Consider the following 17,222-nt stretch of genomic DNA (forward strand, 5'->3'; position numbering starts at 1 on the left):
TGTAGCCTCCCCACTGAAAAGTGGCTCAGCTACAGACAACCAACTTAAGGATATGAGAAGTCGCCGTATAACAAAGAGGCAACTACTCTCGCTGTACTTGAGTCCTAGTTTGTGACCCAAAGTGACTGCTGACACTAACTACCCAAGATAAATTAGGTGCGGCGAATATAAGGCTGCATATATGCTCTATGAGATTGCAGATGTGACTAATGAAAAAATCTAATGGCACCTATACGAAGTGTCGGCAGATCCCCAATATTAAAAAAGGGGAAATATACAGCGAGTCTGGTCTTAAATAAAACCCAGTTCTTTTAGAAAAGGCCCCTCAATGTGATGGGCAGCAGAAACTATCAGCATTTGGAAGTGGCTCAGCTGCAACTAACCAATAGATTGCAAGTGTTCCCAGTTTAGAGATACGAAAAATTGCCGTGTAAAAAAGGGGGCAACTCCTCTCGCTGACTAGAGTACCTAGTCTATGACCCAGAGTAACCGCTGACACTGTCTATACAAGATAAATTAGGTGCGGCGCAAAATAATAAAGATGAGGTCTAGCCTGTAACCTTGATGGTAGCCTACCTTGAAAAGTGAGTTTTATTATAATTCTGTCTATTCTGTGAAGGGCTAGTGAGCAGTGCAGAGTGTAGTTACTGTATGTGCTGCCATGTAGACTTCAAAAGCAGAGCTCTGCCATCACTTCTTCTAATATATAATAAGAAATAATAGTCTATGTCTTTCCCTAATATAGTTGCCTACCTCACTGTAGTCATTCTCTAGTGCAAGAAAAAAGAATTGTCTAAAGTCAGGACTTTCCTTTCATCTTTATACCCTAAAGAAGTATTATGTGTTTATAGAATAATACATACCATATATACTCGAGTATAAGCCTAGTTTTTCAGCACATTTTTTAATGCTAAAAAAACCCCTTATACTCGAGTGAGGTAAAAAAAACAACAAAATAAACCCTGCAATACTCACCTCCCAGCCGGCGTCTGTGTCCCCAGCGCGATGGTCTCCCCGGCAGTGCAGCAAGCTGCTTAAGAATTCTCGCTGCTGTCATCTCCCTGCTCAGCTTTGAATCCCCCGCCATCAGCACTGTGTAGGTAAGTGCTGTGATTGGATTGAGCGCCAGCCAATCACAGCCGGCGCTCGATCATTCACAGCCATTCAGTGGATGACATCACTGAATGGCTGTGATTGATTTATTGAGCACCAGCTGTGAATGGCTCCATCCAATCACAGCGCTTACTTACACAGCACTGATGGCAGGGGGATTCAAAGCTGAGCAGGAAGATGACAGTGGGGAGAATTCTCAAGCAGCTTGCTGCACTGCCGGGGAGACCGGGGGACACAGATGCCGGCTGGTAGGGGAGTATTGCATTTTTTCTTTACCAAGTATATACTTGAGTATAGCTAGGCTTATACTCGAGTCAATAAGTTTTATGAATTATTTGATGTAAAACTTATTGACTAGGCTTATACTCGGGTCGGCTAATACTCAAGTATATACGGTATATGAGGAACCCATTCCTGTACTTTATTTTAGAGTAAATATACTCATTTTTAAAATAAAAACTCAAAAAAAAAATTTTAAATGTTTTTTTTAGCTTTTTATCCCTAGTAAAGCTATAAAACTGAAAAAAATATCAGTGAAAAAAGCTTAAAAAAAACCCTATATGTCATGGGGAAAAACCCTATATGTCATGGGGAAAAATACAGCAAAATTAATTTGGGTAGCTGAAGAAAAAAAAATTGGAAAGTAAAACCATGACGTGGGTAGAATCCTTAAAAAGTGTCTGGTCCTTCCAAACGTAAACACCTTGGTCCTTAAGGGGTTAAAGGCTTCAAGCTGTTTTCCCTGATCCAATAAACACATTGATATTTTTCAGTGTTAGAAAACGTATTGTTAAAATTCACACGTTTTTTTCATCAGCGGTTTTTGCCCAAAAATATTTTCTGAACCTAAAGGTCCTTTTACATGGACCAGAGACCATTAATGAGTGTTGATTACAACACTCCTTCAGCTGATCATTGCCCTGCATAAGCAGGAGTTGCAGCGCCCTGGCCCACATGACCATAAGCTGTTCATGGACTGCATTGTCCTGTGTGGAAGATTAACATGAACTTACAAATGACAGACATCTGTGCTGCCTTCTTCCTGTCACCGCAGGGGGCCTAGAGCACTTGTCTATTGGAAATCTCTTAGTGGGTTTCATGTATGATGTGCCCTAGTGCACATCCCCCGCTACAACATTTCCTGTGGACTGATTGGCCTACAAGGAGATGTTTTCTCTGGCCGACCGATCAGCCTATTTGGAAGTGTATTTATTTTGGGCCCGCCTCTACATTGGGCGCCGGTTATTGTCCTGCTTGAGGTGTTTGGTGAAGCAGCGGTATCCTGTCATCTGAGTACTTGTAGCTATGTATGATGTGTTTGCCTTATTCACTTCTACAAAATACTATGTTGTATACACTGCTCTTTCCATCAGCATTTAACATCTTACCTATCCTCCATATCCATATCAGGCCATTGTGCACATTATCTGCATCTTGGTCTGATCTATTAGTGATGTCCATGAAGGGTGTCCTACTTGCGCCCTGTATGAACGTAATCGGGCACTGATCAGCCGCTGAACAGGCAAACATATGTTTTGTGTTGCTTGAAAAATAATCGTTCTCTCCCAGCGTAAACAGGGTATGTGCTGTCAACAGCGACTAAAGTGAATGGGGATCAAACAGTTGTATAACCGGTAGTACATCCCCAATAGATCAGCCGGTGCGAATGTGGTGGTATATGAGTGCCGATCTTAATGAACAGTGCTCATTAAAGCCGACAGACGGCCTGTATACAAGCCTCCTAAATCAGTATGACTCGCTGATTGGCCGGTCTACTGTGCTTTTTGTTTTTAATGTAATGACTGATTCACTATAATTAAACGGATCTGTCACCGACTGACCTGTATAAAAAGGCGAGCTCCAGCAATGTCAATAAATATAACCCCACTGCAATCCATGATAAGTGTTTTGATTTCAGTGTCTGCAAAGAAAAATAGAATGTTTTCTACAGTTGTACCTTCATCCATAAACTATAAACAGTTGCGTTTGAGACAATTATGTTGAGCTACATATACTACCAGTACATATAGAACACTCGTAAAGTTAGTAAATACTTGTAGGCAGAGACATGGCTTGATGCTCCTGGGCCCCAATGCAAAAACTTTGGGTCTGCCAACTATATTTGTCATTTATAGTACTGATCTATTCATATGGGCAAGAAAAACATCATGGGACCTTAAGGCTCGGAGGCCTGGATGCAGCCGAACCCTCTGCATCCCATGGGCAGGGCTTAAACTGACTCTGGTTTCCGGACAAAATTCTGTCTTGGGACCGGACGGGAGTAAATTGCTTGTAGTTGTTCTTTTCTACCGTATTTCCGATTATAGATACAGCTATATTTTATTATGGTCACTCTACAAATATCTTCTAAATTTAATGACTGCCTGTGAATTTAGAGATTGGTTGGTAACCCTGTTCAGCATCCAACACCGAAAAACAACATTGGGTTTTCCATTGCATAACACAAAAAATACACATTCACAAAGTAAACTTCATCATACCTTGCTCTAGCTTTACGTTGCCCCCTTCTGGATGATAAACTGGGTTTGTAATTCCTGTATCCTACAACATAAAAGACAGTTAAATATTACAATGACGTTCACAAATGTAAACTCATTGTGAGCATAGAAGAAGTTGTTGTAATTGTGTGAAGCTTTCTCTGTGTGATTGTAACATTGATTAACCCTTTGCAATTCAATTTTGGATTCAGGGTTTCCTAGGGGGCTTTCTCTTTCTGCCATTATACAAGGGCGTCAGTACTGTGGTATGTGACATGCTGTAGAGGCCCCCGACAACAGAGCAGCCAGTAATATTCAGTAAGAATACCCTGCTGGACGTCTTCCAACATCGGAGCTGTACAGCCTTCAATCAGAATGTCTTAAGACGTCAGACAGTGGATTGAAAAGGGTTAAAGTAAGTCATTACAAAATCAGGACAAAGGGCAAATTTATTGCAGCAAACTGAATTCTTGAAGGGAGGCTCTAGTACCCTGTTGTACTGCCTCTAGCTTGGATACAAGATGTGATATAGGCGGGCATGGAGGCTCTAGTACCCTGTTGTACCGCCTCAAGCTTGGATACAAGATGTGATACGGACAGGCATAGAGGCTCTAGTACCCTGTTGTACCACCTCTAGCTTGGATACAAGATGTGATACGGACAGGCATAGAGGCTCTAGTACCCTGTTGGACCGCCTCTAGCTTGGATGCAAGATGTGATAGTGGCGGGCATGGACACACACAGGTTCTATATGGTGTCCTGTGGTATATCAGTCTACGTTTGCTATAACTGAGCCTCTACTGTGCTCACACTAAACCTGGATTCATCGCTAAAGACAACCTGATTCCACTCCATGGCAGTTCAGTTCCATCATTCACAACACTACTGCAAACAGAGGTGATGGTGGGTAAGTGTCAATAGCAGTACACATAATGGGTATCTTAAGCCAACTGCCTGGAAATGGTTCTGACAGACACAGAGCCTATAACGATGGTACCACCTGTCTCTGGATGGTGGATGATGAAACAATTGGAGCTGCTCGTGCCTGTCAAAGAATCCTTTCTACTGGTGGTCTGTCGAGGTCGTCCTGAGCCTGGTCACCTTTTGTGCATGCCCTCAAGCATCCACTGCTCAAAAAAACCTCCTAACAGTCTGGTCAGAACGGCCCAGGTGGTGGCAATTCGTTGATATGACCATCCAGCTTCTTGCACTCCAATAATGCTCTGCCTCCCCGACTGTTACCTGGGCAAAATGTCTTTGATTGCATCGTAGAGGCATCTAGTGGTCAACAAGCTCTACACAAGTGGAAGAAGAGGTCACTACACACAAGGAGCCTCTGAGAGCCTTTTTACAGGCCATGGGGGAGAACCACTTTTAGGGCCTCAGGTGGCAAGACCATTCATCTAATCACCCCACAACTCTAATAATTTGAATATTTGCAGGCCGAGTCTTGCAACAAAATGAAAACTCCTTCTAGTTGCCTGAATTGTTTTGACGAAGAGTGTACTTGTGCAGCAGGGCAGCTCTACCCCAGGTCTTGTTGAGAAGATAGTATATACCAAATTATACTTAAAGAATGTATCAATTAGGAGTGTCATTATCGTCATTTTCCTGTTATACCCCAAATGAAAATTTACTGCCTATCCTACAGAGAACCACTAGGATGCATCGTGCTTCCCAAGAGCAGTTCTCCATAGCTTATAGAATAATCCTATAGCATGGTCCATTGGATTAGCTCAAGAGGAAAGAGCGCTGTCAAAGTGAACAAAGACGTTTCACTAACTAAAATATGCTTTTATATACATATATTATGTTGTTTGTATGTATATATATACATGCAAACGTAAAATATTACAAAATGACCCATTGTAATGTGGACAATTTTGGACATAAGGACGCAATGATTTTTTGGCACTTTTCAAAAGCTATGACTCTTCTATGTTTCCATTGTTATAGCCATAAGGGAACTTGTTTTATGTGTGGTGAGCTGTAGTTTTTATTGGTAACATTTCGGGGTACATATAATATATTGTATAACTCATTTTTTTGGAGGGCAGAGTGACGAAGCACATGAATTCTGCCATCCATTGTTTTTGTTTTCTTTTTTAGGCCTCATGTCCACGGGGAAAATCGGGCCCGCTACGGATTCTACATGTAGAATCTGCAGCGGGCCCCTCCTGCCCCGCGGACATGAGCGCTGAAAAGAAAAATAAATGACAATAAACTCACCTCCCATCCGCTCCGTTTCTTCTCTTCGCTGCGGCGTCATCTTCTCTCGTCGCGGCCGGATCTTCATTCTTCGGCTCGGCGGATGTGCACGATGACGTCTGTGACGTGCCCCGCGCATGCGCCGGGCCGAAGCAAAATGATCCGGCCGCGGCTGAGAGAGGATGGCGCGGCGCCGAAGAGAAGAAACGGAGCGGGTAAGTAAAATGTGATTTTTGTGTCCCGCGGATCCGGACGGCTTCCATAGGCTTCAATAGAAGCCCGCGGGAGCCGTCCCCGCGGGAGACCCGCATGAAAATGGAGCATGGTCCAGATTTTTTCATGCTCCATTTTTTTTTAAATCACTTTTATTGACGATCCGCGGGTATTTATCTACCCGCGGGTGGTCAATGCATCCCTATGGGGTGCGGATCCGCGCGCGGGAGAAGAGTTAAAATCCGCTGCGGATTTTAATTCTTCTTTTCCCCGTGGACATGAGCCCTTATAGCATTCGTCATGCAGTATAAATGACATAATAACTTTTTTCTGTGGGTTGGTATGATTACAATGATACCAAAATTATAGATTTGTTTAGTTTTATTGACTTGACTTGCACAATAAAACCTCTTTTTTTTGTAATTTTTTTATTTTCTTTGCATTGCTGCATTCAAGGACCCATTACTTTTTTATTTCTCCGTAGATTGAGTTTTGCTGTTTTTTGCATGATGGGCTGCAGTTTTTATTGCCACCATTCTGGGGTATATATGATTACTATTAGTGCAGATTTTTGGGAGGTGGAATGAACAAAAAATAATTTTGGCGCTGTTTTTCTCATTTTTTATAGCATTTATTGTGTGGAGTAAAAAGTGTTTTCAGTCTATTTTACAGCTTGTTACCGATGCAATGATACCAAATGTATATATTTTTTTAAAGGGATTGTGTCGTCAGAAAATGACCTTCTGTATTATATTATATTCACTGTGCGTATTCCTTTAAAATATAACCTTTAATAAACAATACTTAAAAACTTTAGGTGCCTCACTGACACGACATCACGTAAAGAGACGAACAAACAAGACTAATAAAAGCTCATGAGAAAGGGCCTCTGGTACGCGGTAACCCACGGGACGGTATTGACTTATGTTAGATGATTACCGATAGAGGAGGCAGTACTGAATACTAGATGCCGCTTAATGTAGAAAATCTAAACCGGTCGTAGATCCTCCAGCCCAATGCCTTACTACTCTCCACTCCTGGCTGCTGCTGTGATAACATCCCAACACAGTCATATCTTATCATTGTAGCTCATCACTAGTGTTGCCTGTCGTGATCAGTTGGGCAATAAAATTTTTGTTTAACTAGACAGGATCATCCCGATCCAATTTTTAGCAAAAATATCGTCTCTCTGCTTTGCGCCCACAGAACAGGGATGTTGGTTTAGCACTACTGTCTTGCAGCTCTGGAGTTCTAGGTTTGAATTTGACCTTGATGGAGATTTCAACTTGGAACCTTAACCTAGGCAGCAGTATTAACCACCGGGCCACCAGGCCACAACTACCATTATTGTTCAATGAGGCCAATTTAGATAACCCGATTTTTACTCCTATTGATTTTAATGGAAGTCGGAATCGGGAATTCAGATTCATAATTATTTTTTTTTAATCGTGTTGCTTTAACTTACCACAACTGAGACGCTTAACTTCATGCCTCGTTCCATGGCTTTTAATGCTTTTTCTCTTCTCCTTATCTTTTCTTGCGTCAGGCCTATGATCCTGCTCATTGTTTCCTTAAAGATGTCCCTGTTGCCGTAGTAAATCGGGGAGTTATAAGACAGGATCTTCACGCCTGGGATTTCAAAACACTGAAAACAAGAGCAAAAACAAAATGTCTATGATTTTTGGCAGCAGATCCTGGAAACAGGTCTCTTTTTTTTTTTGTTTAAAAAAAAAACCTGGAAATTTATTGCTAAAACAAGCCATTGTTTGAGAGCCGTGTTATTGGCTGCTGGGTGCATGACTCCTGTCATTGTGGTTTGGATGGCGTCTTTCTTCTTGTGAACAATAATCTGTTTTATTTGGTTATAGACGATGAGAATGCCAAGAAGCAACTCCATCCAATACATCAGTTCTCTATTACTTTCTTCACACTAGATCATGCTTGCCTTACCTGTTTGTCCATTTCGAAATATTACGGAAATGATATAGGGGTTTTCCAAGTTTGTTTTATTTTATATAGTTTTTGGCAACCCATGCCCAAAACTATATAAAATTAATATATTCACTGAATCGCCATTTGACGCCAGAAGGCCCAATGACATTCAGTACACTTGTCATGTGGGCTTTGAATATAGAAGCCCATGGCAAGTTTCTGGGATGCTATCAGTTGTGTCCCTATCAAGGCTTCAGTTGGCTGCAGTGGTCATGTGAGTAAACAATGCATGTGACCGCTTCAGCACTTGTAAACAGAAGACCGGAGAACGGGTAGCGTTCAGCAGGGAGCATTGCAGCAGTGGGAGGTGAGTATTGCTTTATATTTTTTCTGTAGGCTGCCACCAATGCCTCCCTCAATGACCCCTTTAATTAGCCTATCACATTCCCTCATCTGACAGAGAGAGAGAAGCAGAAGAATCAAGGAGCTTCTCTGCTGCTGCTCTTCTCTGCTCCTCCTCCCTCTCTGCTCTGCACACCCACTGAAAAGTGACAGCTGTAGATTTAGTATTCCCAACCCCACTTAAAACAGCTGTAGCTCCTGTTCTTTTAGTGCTACCAACAAGTATTTTGGCTTTAAAATTACACCAAAAGCATGTCGGCAGCACTGATAGAACCAGCCATTTGAAGAAGGAGTTCATTTTCTCAAAAACTGTAATGACCTTTTCTTGTTGAAGGAACTGAGCTCATCTAAAACTGTCGGGGGGCTTAAAGTATGTACCTTGTCATTCTCTTCAATGGGTCGATAAATTTCTGTATTGATAGCTCGTCCCAAGACTGAACACTGTGCTCTGAAATGATATAATAAACTTGTCATTAAGTGAATAACCAGAGGAAAGAAATATACATTTATAACAGAACAGGTACATTTTCTACCTGCGGTCTATTTTATATCTCATTTGGCTTTAGGTGAAACCAAAAAATAAAAGAACATTAATTGGCTGCCTGTTGCCATCATTGGCAGAAGATTAGGTGTGTCAACAGAGTTCAACTGTTTTAAGCCAACTTCAGTACTCTTCCTCCGGTGGTGGTTGCAGGCATATGGGATTTTATCATGTAACTCTATGACATTGTGAAGAGGCGCCGGGAATTTGGAGCGCTGTGTCAGACATTATTATTAAAAATTGTTCAGCGCTAACTATTTGTCCTACGAAGATTGAAACAAGCAAAACAAAAGGTAATTTTTTGCGCTACATTCCTATGTGGAAGATTTCTTGCAGACATTTTTGCAACTGTCCCATTTTTTTAGCCTAGTTTGTAGAATTCCATGCATATGCTGCAGAGACAGCCCTATACAAGCCTACATAATTGTTTTTCACTTGCAGAAATTATACAACCGTTTTTTGAACGGATTTAGTTGTGTAAAAAAAAACCCGCACAATGCATGCGTCAAAAATGCGTGTGACCGAAGCAGCCGATGCGTTGTAAAATTCGCACTTGTGTGCGTTGACATGATGGCAAAATTTGCACATAAAGTACGGCACTATCCCCTGCTGTGACATCTGCAGCAGGGGATTCCTTGGATGTGAAACCCCTGGATGCTGTCACATCTAGGGATTTCACCTTGTGGTCAATGGGGCCGGCGGCAGCAGCGGCAACCTCATTGAGAACATACATAGAAGATTGCGATCATCTGCCACAGCTGTGAGCCGGTCAGCGCTTCTAGGTGAGCTAACTTTATTTTTTTTTACAGCTAAGGATGATTTTCAGGGAAGGGCTCGCTGTCACCCCATTGCTTTCAATGGGTCTGCAGAAGCGCCAGCCCCATTAAAAAAGCAACGGGAGAACATCACGCTCCTGTGCCACAGCTGTGGCAGGGGAATTCTTCATTCCCGCGGGGAGTCCCCTTGTCACTGAACACTGTGACAGTGCTGTCACACATGTGACTGCTTTCATTGAGTAATAGATTTGAATCGCAAACGCACCTAATATGCGTTTAACAAAACGGTCATCTGACTAAGCCCTCTTGGGGCACAAATGAATGCACCTTCAGTTTACAGATTGTATATTGTTCATTGTTCTAGACACTGTACGGCATCAAGAGTGCAACAGTTTCTACAATTCTTCATAATAGAATTTTATTTTTTGGGGAACGTACCTTTGCGTTCTGCAAACTATAGTCATCATGGAGAAAACTACACCGACAGCAAGGCCCATTTCCACATTGAGAGTGACTACCGCCAACCATGTGACCACCCAAACAGACTGAAAAACAAAATGTAACATCATTCTCAATGTGGGTCCTTTAAGTATAGGCAAGAAACTGTTGTAAATGTAAACAATGGAAAAGAGTTATCAAAATAAAATAAAATTGCAGTAGTTGCCTAAACGAACTCAACAGATCCTAGCATATATTTTTAAGCAGCTCATTTGAAAAGCAAATGTTGTGGCACACCTTCTACAATCAGGAAGTGGAACCGGGGTTGCCTCGCAACGTCAGTTCCGGACCACGTAATAACACCTTTGGCACATGCCCCATGCCATTAGACCAACGTGTGCCTCTTTTCTATCACTGCAGAAGTTCTTTTGGGTGTTATCTGTCGGGAATCCCTCAGTGTTTAATATTCCCTGCTTCTCTTTCCTGCTACAATATCTCCTGTGGTGTATAGACTGATTTACTGATAGGAAGGCATTTTCCCTAGCTGCCTAATCATCCATAATGCGAGTGTATCTATTCTGGGCCCGCCTCTACATGGGTGCTGGTTATTTTCCTGCTTGAGGTTTCTACTGTGGGAGCAGTCCTCTGCAGCTAAGTACCAGTGGCAATACTTTTACGGTGGGCTTTCATTACTTTTGCCTAGCTCTGTGTGTATATATATATATATCTACCATATATCCTTCCCTGTCCTCCAACTGGGAATACCTAATTCCCCCAGGTTCACAATTTGGGGCCGTTCCTATTGGAACAATAACCCTACTCTTAAGCAGAGCCTGCCAAACCAAAGTTGGATAGTAAGAGCGTTCCCTCTCCTTTATTGGTGTTTCCCACATTTCGGTCCATTGTGGATATTAATCGCGTCAAGGTTTGACATGTTGTTGACTGTCCATGGCCAGCACACAGCCACATTATAGCCATTTAGGCTATTCGCACAAACATTCTTTAACAGGGACTAATGGTTTTCACAAACGAGAATAGCACATAGAGTCTGCAGGGGCTGTGTATATCAGACAGCAGATGGATGGGTGTCCGTGCGCTGTCCAATGCGAGTCACCCCAAACTTCTTGAGGGCAACTTTCTTAGAACCATCTGAATATAGCCTAACAGGAATGATTTTCTTGGGTACTTGCCTTCCATGCTATCCTATTTTATATAAGTTCATATAGTGATATGGTCACATATAGAAGTGTGTGATTCTGCACTAGAAAGCCCCAACGCTTTACAATAGAATCAATGAGAATATGGTTTTCAAAGCCCCAATCACACATGGAGAAAAGCTTCATGAATTTCAGGCCATGTTACAGATTTTCAGATCCTCAGTATATCTATTATGTTGTAGATTTCTCCGCAGGTTTCACCCTTTGCGATAACAGGGTGAAATCCACAACAAATCTACTGAAGAAATAGCATATAACTTGTCTTAAATTATATGGAAATATTAAAAAAATACTCACAAAGTCCGTTTTGCTGATTTTCCATAATTCTGGAAGCTCTTGGAATTGTAGGAACATCTGTCTGAGGCTCACAACATTTATACAGGCAAGTACTGCCTGGAAAGAATAGAAAAATAGCTAGAAAGCAGAACACCTATATCATTTACAGCAGAGTAATGTGACACGGAGGCGCCCATCGACATACAAGAAGAGATTGTAGCAAGTCTATCACCATCTTATTCCTTCATTAGCAAATCCTAACCATATGTGGAGATGTGAAGGGAGCTCTTACCAGACCTCTGGTTCTCTTCACAAAGCTTCCCGGGTCCCATATCAGTGTCTTTGTGCCGTGCGCGCGGTGTGCAATGTAAGGGCTCAGTCACACGGGCGTTTATTGCCGCGATTTGCGCATGCGCATGCGTCCGGCGATTTTTTAAAACCATTGCTTTGCAATGGTATCGGACACATGAGCGCTTTTTATGCGCTCGTCCGATAAATTAGAGAACAGAAATCGCAGATCGCACCTATCTGCGATCTGCGATTCCTGTTCTCTTCTCTATATGCGCTCAATGGGGCCGGCGGCAGCAGCGCCGACCCCACTGAGAACATATAGAAGATAAATCATTCTCTGCCACAGCTGGAACAGCTGTGGCAGAGAAGAACGATGTTTGCCCATTGAATTCAATGGAGCGGCAATACAGCCGCTCCATTGAAAGCAATGGGCTGCCGGCGTGCGCGGGGTTAATTGTCGGGAAGGGGTTAAATATATAACCCCTTTCCTGCAATGCATCCTGAAAAGTGAAAAAATAGAAAAAAAGGATGTACTCACCTGCTCCCGGCAGCCTGAGATCCCCGCGGCGGTCCTGCAGTGGGTGTGAAGGGGGTGTGACTCAGGCTTGCCCCTGATTGGCTCAGCCTGAGCCAATCAGAGGCTGATCTCAGTCACACCCATTCATGAATTCATGAATAGGTGTGACTGAGACTTGCTTCTGATTGGCTCAGCGCTGAGCCAATCAGGGGCAAGCCTGAGTCACACCCCCTTCACACCCACTGCAGGCCGGCCGCCGGGATCTCCAGCTGCCGGGAGCAGGTAAGTACATACATTTTTTTTATTTTTTCACTTTTCAGGATGCATTGCAGGAAAGGGGTTATATATTTAACCCCTTCCCGACAATTCATCCCACACTCGCCCGCAGCGCTTGCATTCAATGGAGCCGCTGTATTGCCGTCTCCATTGAATGCAATGCGCTGGACAGCTCCGGCCCGTTTCTAATGAAACGCGGCTAGGAGCAGATTTTCGGGCGATTTTTGGGCCGATTTTTCGGCGCCGGTCACGCGATTTGCGCATGCGCATCCGTCATGCGATGCGCAAATCGCGTGAAAAAACGCCCGTGTGACTAAGGCCTAAGTGTGAACCACTCAATGGGCAATCCGTAAGTTGAGACTGGTCAAAGCTCTCTCCCTTTTCTGGACAAAATCCTGCCCCCTGCCTAAGGGCACATTCACACGGGTGTAGGCAATTTCAGTGAGTGAAAATTGAACCATTTTCACTATGTCCGTATTTAGTGCGTTTTTGGAGTGTTCTCTTTATGTGCATGCTGAATTTGTATTTACTGAGTTTTGCTTGCATGCAAAAAAGACAAGAAGGCCCAGTTGATGTCATGATTTTTTTACCCACCATCTCCTAGCAGCATACGTAAAATCACAGTGAATACATAGGCATTAGAGATGAGCGAGCATGTTCGGTTAAGGCGGTTACTCGAGTGAGCATCGCTCTTCTCGAGTAACTGCATACTCGTCCGAGAAAATTTGGGAAGGGGTGCAGGGGGGGGGGGGGTGAGAGAGATCTCTCTCTCTCCGCCCCCGCTCACCCCCGCCGCCCCCCCCCCCCCAAATTTTCTCGGACGAATATGCAGTTACTCGAGAAGAGCGATGCTCGCTCGAGTCACCGCCTTAACCGAGTGTGCTCGCTCATCTCTAAAAGGCATGCAACTGTATTTGCTTCATTTTTACGTGATCCCATATACTTTAATGGGTGCTTTCGGTTTGTGGTATGGACGAAAATAGAAAATGCTATGGTTTTTTAGATGCGTAAAATACGCACACCTCAATGGAAGTCTTAAAACAGAGGCTGGAAATACCTCTGTCTGGGATGACTTAGTGATCCTGCACTAAGCAAGGGGTTGGACCCGATGACCCTGGAGGTCCCTTCCAACTCTACCATTTTATGATTCTATGACCCCAATGCAAATCAATGGGGTTAATGCTATCCATATTACAAAAATAGGGATGAAATAAGGACAGAGAATACAGCCATATGAATGTGCCCTAAAGATTGATGTCTCCATCTCTCTTGAGCTGGAGATGCCATGGGTTTCAGTCATTATAAATGTGCCTATTGAAATCTTGATAGTTAATTCATCAATACTTGCTAATAGCTGTACCCAAAGTACAACAACTAGCATATCCCATAAAGCATCCAATGCCTCCCTCTATCAGTCACTCCATGCATTTCTTACCTTTGGCAGATGGTTGAAGAGTGGACCAACCCACATCAAAACGACGAGCACCACGCTGCTGGTGAAGAACCCTGCAAGCTAAATATGTATTATAAAAACCATTACTGGATATATTTTTATTACATATAAATGAAGCATTTGGCTCCAATGTTTCATTGTCTCTAAAGTCACATATGGGTTAATACCAAGAAATATAGGGATTTTCTTTTACAGAGACCATAACTGTACAGGGTCACAGAAAGTTGGCTTATTGAGCTATTAGGACATATGGCAGCCATAGTGGGAGTCTCCAATTGGAACACGCTCTATGTTGCAGACTGGAGAGTGGTAATACATTTCAAGAGTGGTGGCCAAAATGTCTGAGTTTGCCAGGTTTCCTTAAAGTTTGATCTGCAGAGTTCAGCAGATCACCATGGCAGCTCCATATTAAATGGGGTTATTTGTGATAAAGCAGTTTTGATAAGAAAGAAAATGCAAGTGACCACCAGCTCTCTAGACTTTACCAACACCTTCTTTCCTTTGGGCTTAACTTTCATTTATGTATTATAAGACATATATAGCAAAAAAAGATTGGAGATAAGTACAGTAATGTAGGGGGCTGCAGGCTGAGCCCTCAGTACTCTCCTGATCATCTGAGTCAGTGACAGCCCAGGTGGTATTTGGTTGGCAAGAACATGGAATGGGGAAAGCTGGGTCGATCTGCATAAAGGAGGTTAAAGGGATTGTCTGGTACTGAACTATTGATAACCTATGCTCAGAACAGGTCAGTAGTTCATCAGCTGGGATCCTTGCTGTTCATCTTAATAAATGGCTATCCGGGCACAGCAAACCATCATGAGCATAGACTATTAATGTACATTACTGGAAGCCCTCTTGTCTTTTTGAATTTCACAGTGCATATCCACCTGGTTGATAAGATCTATGTGTCATACTATTCCTCCATATGTCTTCATATGAAATTGTAGGTTTTATTCTGCTTGAATCTGTTTTCATAATTCTGGGTTTTTACTCAATCTCACATTTTATCGCCTGTGTGAAGCCCCCCTAATGTCGATGAAATTTTAAACCAGGCAGTAAAGGATGTACAGTATGACGGACACAAGCATCTTTCTTGCTTAACCGCATATATGTTGATTTTATATATATATATATATATATATATATATACAGTGTCAGACTGGCTCACTAGTCATTCTGTGGCCCATTATACATCTACATGCGGATGTTACCGTATCCTATTCACAAATTCCTCACCGCTGTATTCTCCATACACTGTAAAAGAAATATTAGAAATATTACTGTATTTGCAGGCTGCCCTGCTTCCATTGAAGTATCTGGAGAATACAGCAGGCAGGAATTGGTAGACTCCTAGTTATTTAATATGTGCAGATCTAGTAGTGGTCTGGGGGCCCACCCTAGCTCAGGGTCCACCAGGGGATACATCAATATATATTAAACATTACCTGGGTATGACCTCCAGCACTTTCAAGAATATTTGTTGTAGCCAACGTAGCAGAGCTCGGGAAGCAGTTAAATAAGGAGGAGATCATATTGGATATTCCATGCGCCAGGAGCTCCTAAAAAAATATAAAACCATGCTGGTAAAGCTACAATATTTGCTCATCTTACCCTTTAACAGTAGTGCCTATTGGGTACCACAGACAACTTGTCTCTTAAAAGGGTTTTCTGGGCACAAAATGCAAATTCTGAAAATGCTGAAATTTAGGAGGTACAGCCAAGTAGCGGTAACCCGTAGTTTTTATCTGTAAACACAGCAGCTGATGGTTTCCTACAACTTCCAGGATGCATAAAGCTTGTCCCCCGGCCAGCCCTGTAGCTCCGCCCACAGCTCACAGGCCCTACAACTTACTAGCATCAACCTCCCTCTCAGTGCTTCTACTCCTGTCCTCCCATCATGCACTGCTCACAGGATGTTGAAGGCTATGGACAGGAAAGAAAATAGCAAAGGCGGACAAGATGTCAGAGGAAGTGGAGATATTTTTCAGGCGGAGGCTCACGAGACATAGATAGAAAATGAAGAAAGTGGCTAGACCGGGTACAGTGAACCTATTACAAATTACTTATTGTGATGATGTACATTAGTTTTTAAATTGTTACTCTGTGCCTGGAATACCCCTTTAAGAACAACTCTCCTTACTAGGTGACCTCCTCAGACAACTACCTGACCTCCCTAGATGTTGAGTAATGGACATCCTGCTACTTGAACCTCCAGTAATAAGTTGTTTGGAAGCTCAAAAATATCAAATTACCAAAAATAATGCTAGAGATGTGAAACATTGAGTCCTTAACAGAAAGAATTTTCTGCTCCGAATAGTAGAAAAGGGGGTCCAGTGTGGGGAACCTCCCATTATGATATCCATATGCTGGCACTTTGAAGACAAGACTAGAAAGCAGATAATAGAAATATTACTATAATCTGGGCCAAATAAAATCTAGACTCATATCACGGATGTGTTGACCCATAACTACTGCTCATGTACTTGATGACATGGTGTAACCTATGGCTTTCTCGTAACACAAAAGGCAATATCTATCATATGCAACTCTTAAACTTTTCATAAAGTTGTCCTAAAATACAGATATCATATTTCTTCTCTTTTTAAAACCTGATTCAGGCAATAAGTGTCAGGATTGGATTAATGGGGCTATCCCATTGGAAAAACCCATAGCTCTATGCAGAGTCGTAACTTGAAGTTTCTGGGCCCTGGTACAAAACCTGTAACAGGGCCCCCAAGTATAATGCTTTAGGGCTCAGTCACACGCTGATGCGCCCGTGTTCCTGCAGGATAAGACAGCCTCACTGCAGGTGCGGGCGACTCTCCGCACCGTCAGAAGAAAGAACACATGACCAGCTCCATTGCAGTGCGGCCGTCTTCTTCGAGCAGTAACACAGGCACATCGCCCTTATTCATAGTACTGGGCTCCTTATATGGATAAAAGGCCTTATGGGCCCCCTAAGCCTCCTGGTCCCGGGTGCAACCGCATCCCCTGCATCCCCTATAATTACGCCTCCAGCTCTATGTCTTATTAGGACTTGTAGATGTCATAAATGGAGCTCAGCTCATGAC

At 42.8% G+C, this 17,222-nt stretch overlaps 1 protein-coding gene across 1 annotated transcript in view; it reads right to left on the reverse strand.

Annotated features, from left to right (window-relative positions):
• LOC136585727 (solute carrier family 26 member 10-like) overlaps positions 1 to 17,222 on the reverse strand; it is a 46,625-nt gene that overhangs the window by 11,118 nt on the left and 18,285 nt on the right. The window contains exons 8-15 of the mRNA XM_066584412.1: positions 15,597 to 15,710; positions 14,134 to 14,211; positions 11,636 to 11,731; positions 10,122 to 10,228; positions 8,745 to 8,814; positions 7,498 to 7,677; positions 3,615 to 3,675; positions 2,955 to 3,034 (exon numbers count right to left, since the gene is read on the reverse strand). Coding sequence (XP_066440509.1) covers positions 2,955 to 3,034; positions 3,615 to 3,675; positions 7,498 to 7,677; positions 8,745 to 8,814; positions 10,122 to 10,228; positions 11,636 to 11,731; positions 14,134 to 14,211; positions 15,597 to 15,710 — 786 coding nt within the window. The remainder of the gene's footprint in view (positions 1 to 2,954; positions 3,035 to 3,614; positions 3,676 to 7,497; positions 7,678 to 8,744; positions 8,815 to 10,121; positions 10,229 to 11,635; positions 11,732 to 14,133; positions 14,212 to 15,596; positions 15,711 to 17,222) is intronic.

The sequence above is a fragment of the Eleutherodactylus coqui genome, chromosome 1 (assembly GCF_035609145.1).
Source record: "Eleutherodactylus coqui strain aEleCoq1 chromosome 1, aEleCoq1.hap1, whole genome shotgun sequence".
NCBI classification, from domain to species: Eukaryota; Metazoa; Chordata; class Amphibia; order Anura; family Eleutherodactylidae; genus Eleutherodactylus; species Eleutherodactylus coqui.